Raw genomic sequence first — 7,500 nt, 5'->3', positions numbered from 1 at the left:
TTTGTAATGACAGTATAAATGCTGCTACTAAGAGTAATGACAATGAAAAAAGTTTTATTGGTAATGATGCTACGTCTCTTACTAGTATAACATTTTAACCTTCGCTATAGATTTTTACTTCTTAATTTAGTGTTATCATCTATTTCTATTTGTTTTTTTTATGTACTCATTTCATTATTCACTTATTTATTTTTTTCCATTTACTTATTTATTTAATTACCTATTTATCTACGCATTATCTTTTTTTTCATTTATTTATTCATTTATTCATTTTCATTCATTTATTTTTTCCCTCAGGGAGCAGGAACAAGCAGAGGCATCGACGAAGGAACAGCAGAGACGCCTGGCATCCGCTTCTCAAGCCTACGTGTCGTGGTTGACCTCTCACCCACGACTCTCCCGGCGGTACGACTCGCGGGCGTATGCTGGGGGGAGGGTCGTGACCTACTATGACCGGGGTCGTCCATCGTCGCCTACTATGGTTAATCCGATACCATGGAGGAGGCTTTGATGACACTGATTTCTCTGATTTTGCGTCTGGTGTATGCTTGTTTGAGAGGAGATACGGGGAATAAGGCAAACGAAGAGATAAGAAGGAAGATAGGGCAAGAAATATTTGAGGGGATATTTTCACAGCTTTAAAAAGGTCAACAAATATATTATATTTAACTTAGAAATGTTTGATTTTCCCTGAATTGTCTTTTATTGAGAGGGCTATAACCTACCCCCACCCTCCCTTCGTGTATCTCAACAGAAAACATCTTCAGAGCTCATACAAGAAGGATAAAATGTTTCCCTGTGTTCAGTAATGTCTGTTATTTCTCAAGTTTTTACACTACAAATAACAACGTTGTGTTTCAGGAAGTACAGGAGATCTGTTTCATTGTATGTAATGCTCGTTTGCGTGACTTTGACAATGCTACCCTCCCCTCTCCTTTCTAAAACCAGACAGTAAGACTGGCAAGACCTAAACATCGATCTCCACCTTACCCTTCTACAGTTAAAACACACACACACACACACACCACGCACACACACACACACACACACACACACACACACACACACACACACACACACACACACACACACACACACACACACACAGCACGCACGCACACACACACACACACACACACACACACACACACACACACACACACACACACTCACACTCACACTCACACTCACATACACATACACATCTCTCTCTCTCTCTCTCTCTCTCTCTCTCTCTCTCTCTCTCTCTCTCTCTCTCTCTCTCTTCTCTCTCTCTCTCTCTCTCTCTCTCTCTCTCTCTCACACACACACACCGAATACATGTTCGTTCTTCTCAACATTGATGATTTTGGTCTTCATTATACTTTCATACTTGGAAGAAATTTCCCATTGAAATATTTTTTTCTCTCTGTACTAAGCTGTCATTTTAAATGGTTTCAATGTTTCCTTAAGTGAGATACATCTTGTTCACTAAATCCTGTTGTGTTTGCTGAACCCTATCACCTGTATTGAAACCTCGAATGTAGTAGTTAAGATTGAGTATTGTTATGGAAATCATCTATTTTGTTAGCATTGCTTCGGTGTTGTTAATTTTCACGATGGTTAGTCCATGACTCCATGCATTCTAATTTGTTTTAGTTATATCAGAAGAAAGGATAATTCATTTTTCAAAGATTTAGAGATTTGTTTGAGTTTACCTTTAAATAATAGTTTTCTATTTTCTATATATTTTTATTGAAAACGGAGTAATTTGATGACTAACTATAATAGACTTAATTTTTTATCAATGATAATAGTAAATACAGTTGCTACGAGCATTTCGAAAACGAAATAGACAGAATAGAAGTAAGAATAAAAGACAATTTTAGACATTAGTTAAACAAATTAGATGCGTCGATTGTTAACACCAATATTCGGATAAGATATAAGATCCAGTATTGTCATGTGCGTTTATGTCCAATTTGTTGGTTTTCTGGGATTTGTGAATAATCGACTGTTAAATGGTGTGTGTGTGTGTGTGTGTGTGTGGTATGTGTGTGTGTGTGTGTGTATGTGTGTGTGTGTGTGTGTGTGTGTGTGTGTGTGTGTGTGTGTGTATGTGTGTGTGTGTGTGTGTGTGTGTGTGTGTGTGTGTGTTGTGTGTGTGTGTGTGTGTGTGTGCGTGTGTGTGTGTGTGTGTTTCTTATTTATGCATATGTGTGTGTATATGTTTTTGTTTGTTTGTGTTTATATTTGTGTGTGTGTGTGCTTGTTTTCTTATTTATGCATATGTGTGTATATGTTTCTGTTTGTGTGTGTGCATGTGTGTGTGCATGTATGTATGTGTGTGTGTGTGTGTGTGTGTGTGTGTGTGTGTGTGTGTGTGTGTGTGTGTGTGTGTGTGTGTGTATGTGTGTTGTGTTTGCGCACATGCATATATGATTTGTATACACATGTTTTTGTGCTTCTGAGAATATATTTAAACATATCGAAATATATTTGTTAAAATGTGTATGTATGCGCGCGCGCGCGTGTGTGTGTATGTTCCTGTGTGTATATGTGGACATGAATAAATAGAAGTGCGTTTTATGGCGATAAACAGTAGATAGCTATATGCTTGTTGTATGTGTGAATAAATTTGGTCGTGTTCTGTTGTATGCGTGAATAAATGGATAATAACATAGGCATGTTTGCGTGTATGTCTGCACATAAGTGTGTATAAATGTGTCATAATACATTCATATTCATAGCTACATACACACATTCTATATTACCTCTGATAACATGTATTTACCAACATCAGGTGACACTTATATCCACTGCCATAACTGGTCTCTAAGAAAATTTGCATACAAGAAACCTTGAAATCTGAGTGCATCAAATTTTCATCACGCAGACCTACTACACGCTGTTCATGTGATGTAAAGAACAGGTGTAAACGGGGAATTTTATTATGTACACGGCAGATCAACTGCGATTACACATGAAGGCCTAGATCAACTAGGGCTTGTGGGGGAAGAGAGGAAGGACGACGGAGTGGCGGAGTCGAGGATCGGGCACCTGTCAAGACTGCCGAGGCACCTGTCAAGGCTGGCGAAACACCTGTCATAGCTGGCGAGCACCTGCCGGGGCTGACGAGGCACTTATCGAGGATGACAAGGTACCTGCCGTAGCTGACGAGCGGGCGAGCTTAACTCACGGGCTCGGGGACCCTTCCGAACTCCGCGTTGACGATGTCGTAGAGCGACGGGGCTTCGGGGCAAGGGAAGGAGAGGTCACGGGAGGCGCATGTGAGGGTCTCCTGGTTGAATACCGTCTGGTTGCCGCAGATGAACGAGAAGTGGGCGGTCTGGTAGACGGCGCCCTCGTCGTCTTCAAGCGGGAGGCACACGTGGTACACCTCGCAGTTGTTGTCGACGTCGGCGTAGTAGCCGTAGGAGCGGCCGTCGCAGGTGAAGGAGGTCTGAAGCGGCGCCGAGAGGTACTCCTCCGTTAGGATAGGGAACTCCCAGCCGTTGAGGCCGAAGGCCACGGCGACCAGGGCGAGGAGGAGGCAGGCGGCGCGATGCATGGCGGTCTGGCGGAGAGAGAGGGCGTGGGTGAGGAAGGTGCGCGCCTTTGCTTTGGGTTTTAGCGCTACTGACATGAGCCTCACAGTATCACAAACACACACACACACGCACATATTTATGTGTGTGGATAAGTATACATTTAAATATATAAACAAGAAAGAAGAAGCTAAAGTAAGAAACATGTTAGACACAACATTAAGGGACTTCTGCTCACTTATTATTCGACAAGGAAGCTGATCTAACCTGAAGATAACATTCTCCCGCCACGGCACCGAAGGTGGATATGGCTATTCAAAACGCCATATTGGGGACGAAATGAATTTCCCTTGAAGCTCTAACATTGCTGTGCAGAGATTTACTACTGTAAGATTGCTTATGAAAATTTTACTCTCTTCCAGTGACGGAAAATACAGTTGCATTTCTTTAAACGATTCTGAAAGCTTTACTCTTTCAATGAATAAATTGCACTAAACTGAAAGGTTGCACTAGACTATTCAGTTTTGTTAAAGAAAAGTCAGATTTAGAAGCACAAACAGTCACGCAAAGGAAGTCCTTCCACTGCTTAGAGAACGTGGGTAAAACGTTAATGAAATGTTTGTTTTATTATGGATGTCTGCCTCAGATTCAGAGAGAGAGAGAGAGAGAGAGAGAGAAAGAGAGAGACAGATATATATATATATATATATATATATATATATATATATATTATATATATATATATATATATACATATATATATATATATATATATATATATATATATATATATATATATATATATATATATATATATATAGAGAGAGAGAGAGAGAGAGAGAGAGAGAGAGAGAGAGAGAGAGAGAGAAGGAGAAAGAGAGAGATGAAAGATAAACAGATAGAAAGAGGGATGAAAGATAAATAGATAGAAATATATATATATATATATATATATATATATATATATATATATATATAATAGATATAGATAGATAGAGAGAGAGAGAGATAGATAGATAAATAGAGAGACAGATATAGATATAGATACAGATAGATAGATAGAGAGAGAGTACGACCCGACAACCAAATGATATTAACGAGTGGGTGTACGTGTCGGCAGAGAATCACTCTAAACATTAGGCTCATACACTTTAAACGTTCACAAAAACAATAAAAGAATAAACCTCACGTGTGGTGTATAGTTTAAAGTTTGATGAAAAAAACAACAACAGAAAAACTATCGGCCCAAAACAAACAAAAGATTTGAGAATAACACTTATACACAAAAAAAGAAAGAAAGAAAGAAAGAAAGAAAAATATATATCTATATAATAAATATAAAACATAGAAGGTAAAAAAAAAATATCAAGATAAAAACCGACTTTTGGATTTCTCTTAAATTTTGAGGTTTTAATCGTTTGATCACTTGCTGTGCTAAAAATGGCCTCACATGTTATATATACATATATAGCGCATATTGAGAGCATCGATATAAAACAACCACAAAAAAAGCAAACAAGAATAAGTAAAAAGACTATAGCGATTAAAAAGTAAAAAGAAATGAAATGAAGGAGAAGAAGAGGAAGAAGAAGAAGAAGAAGAAGAAGAAGAAGGAGAAAAAGAAAGGGGAAAAGAAAAAGAAAAAGAAGATGAAGAAAAAGAAGAAAAGGAAGAAGAACAAGAAGAAAAAGAAGAACAAGAAAGAATAATAAGAATCAGGCAACAACAACAACAAAACAACAACAGCAACAAAATTCGTTGTTGAAGAAGCGAGATTTATGAATCCTAAAAAAAAAAAAAAAAAAAAAAAATCCAATTATATGTGATTCACACCGCCTTGCACAGCTTCCATTTTAAAAGGGATTTTTTTTTTTCAGGCAAAAACAGCTGTAAACATCAAAATACACTGAACACAATTCATAATTTCTTTTTTTTCTTCTCCTTCTCCTTCCCATCACTCTTCTTCTTCTTCCCCCTTTCTTCTCCTCTTCATCCAATCTCCTTCTACAACCACTACGTACAAAAACAACAACAACAACAAAAGAAAAAACTCCTTCTACTCCTTCTTATTCATCTTTCCTCCCTCCTTATCCTCTCCCATCTTTTTTTCATCACTACGTACAAAAAATGAACAGAATTCCTCCTCCTAACTCCATTCCTCCTCTCCAATCTTTAAAAAAAGAAATCCTTCTCCTTCTATTCCTTCTCCTCCTTCTCTCCTTCTTCTTTCATTCCTCCTCCTCCTCCTCCTCCTCTTCTCCTCTTTCCACCACTCCGTACATCAAAACAAAGAACAGAGAGACTGTATCCAACTTACCTTCTCGAGCACGAGTGGCGTAATGGGCAGCCGGACCGCCCTTATATATCCCTCCCGCATTCATGTCGAGGATATCCACTTCGTGTCCTTAACTCGCCGCCGTCTGGACCTCCTCCTGCAGGCAGTACCGTTGGACAGGCGCATCCTCCTTCTCCCTCGGTCGTTGTCTCCTCTTCCTCGCGCTCCTGTTTCGTTATTCCGGTTATCCGTATCCTCTCCGTTTCCTGGTAATTTTGGTTTGAGATGATGATTATTTTTTTTCTTTTCCATGTTGGATTTTATTTATTATTATTATTATTATTATTTTTACCTTTCTTCGTGTTTTGATTCGGCGTATGGTTTCTTCTTCTTTCTGTTTTTTTTTTCTTTCTCTCCACTTTATTTTCTCCTATTTCGTCTCCTCTTATTCTCCTTCTTCGTCACTTGATCTTCCTTCTCTTTCTTCTTCTTTTTCCTATCCTCGTCTTCTCCTCCTTCTCTACCTCCTCCATCAGCGTCTCATTCTCCTCCTACTTCTCCTTCTCCCTTTTTATATTATTCTCGCTCTGTTCCTTCTTCTTCAGTTTCTCTTCCTTCTTCTTTTCTTTCTTCCTGTCTTCCATCCTAATATCACTTGGTGTCCACAACCTGTTAGGACAGACAGATGCATATAACATCAGAGTGTATTAACTATGTATATATATCATATATCATTTAATGTTGTTGTTTTTTCATTTTACATTCTTATCATGAAACGAGGAATTTCCTTCAGACAACATTCCTACGACGTTTGCAGAGGACAACAACTTGAGATAGAGAGAGAGAGGAAGAGAGAGAGAGAGAGAGAGAGAGAGAGAGAGAGAGAGAGAGAGAGAGAGAGAGAAAGAGAGAGAGAGAGAGAGAAGGGAAGGGGAGAGAAAGAGAGAAAGAGAGAGGGACGGAAATAAAGATAGACAGATAAAGATATATATATATATATATATATATATATATATATATATATATATATATATATATATATATATAGAGAGAGAGAGAGAGAGAGAGAGAGAGAGAGAGAGAGAGAGAGAGAGAGAGAGAGAGAGAGAGAGAAGGGAAGGGGAGAGAAAGAGAGAAAGAGAGAGGGACGGAAATAAAGATAGACAGATAGAGAGAGAGAGAGAGAGAGAGAGAGAGAGAGAGAGAGAGACAGAGAGAGAGGGAGGGAGGGAGGGAGATACATATACATTAACAACATTACCAATATTACCAACAATAACTTTCAACATTACCAATCTATTGTTCACCCTGCCACACCCCCGCTATCCATTCACACCCCCACTACACTGAGAAATAAGACCATTAAACCAAGCCCCGTAATACCCACGCATACCCATCCACCACGCCCCCACTTTGCCCCCTGTTGTTTGTTGACTCGCTACTACTACCAACGTAATTCAGTCACAACAAGTTTAACAAGTCCCAGTAGTCCTCAGGATCATCTCGACTCAAGGATATCCAGGGTGAGGAGGTTAAGGAAAGTGTGACATCATGAGGGCATGACTGCATACAAGTGAGGAGCCCAACAAAAAAAGAGATGCAAAATACAAGTGAGGAGCCCCAAAAAAAGAGATGCAAAGACGATGAAAGGAATGAAGATGAGGCGAAGAATAAAGAAGCATGATGGTTGGGGAGAAG

At 39.0% G+C, this 7,500-nt stretch overlaps 2 protein-coding genes across 2 annotated transcripts in view; one reads left to right on the top strand and one right to left on the bottom strand.

Moving 5' to 3' along the window:
- LOC119597408 (vicilin-like seed storage protein At2g18540) overlaps window positions 1–673 on the top strand; it is a 2,031-nt gene extending 1,358 nt beyond the window's left edge. The window contains exon 2 of the mRNA XM_037946980.1: window positions 298–673. Coding sequence (XP_037802908.1) covers window positions 298–511 — 214 coding nt within the window. The 3' untranslated portion in view covers window positions 512–673. The remainder of the gene's footprint in view (window positions 1–297) is intronic.
- A 2,239-nt stretch (window positions 674–2,912) lies between these two features.
- On the bottom strand, window positions 2,913–3,640 carry LOC119597372 (U-scoloptoxin(01)-Cw1a-like). Its single transcript, XM_037946930.1, has one exon. The coding sequence runs from the start codon at window positions 3,623–3,625 to the stop codon at window positions 3,170–3,172; it is 456 nt and encodes a 151-aa protein (XP_037802858.1). The 5' UTR covers window positions 3,626–3,640; the 3' UTR covers window positions 2,913–3,169.
- Between the last annotated feature and the right edge of the window lie 3,860 nt (window positions 3,641–7,500).

The sequence above is a fragment of the Penaeus monodon genome, chromosome 39 (genome assembly GCF_015228065.2).
Source record: "Penaeus monodon isolate SGIC_2016 chromosome 39, NSTDA_Pmon_1, whole genome shotgun sequence".
In the NCBI taxonomy this organism is placed as follows: Eukaryota; Metazoa; Arthropoda; class Malacostraca; order Decapoda; family Penaeidae; genus Penaeus; species Penaeus monodon.
This window is presented reverse-complemented; position numbering and strand designations above follow the sequence as displayed.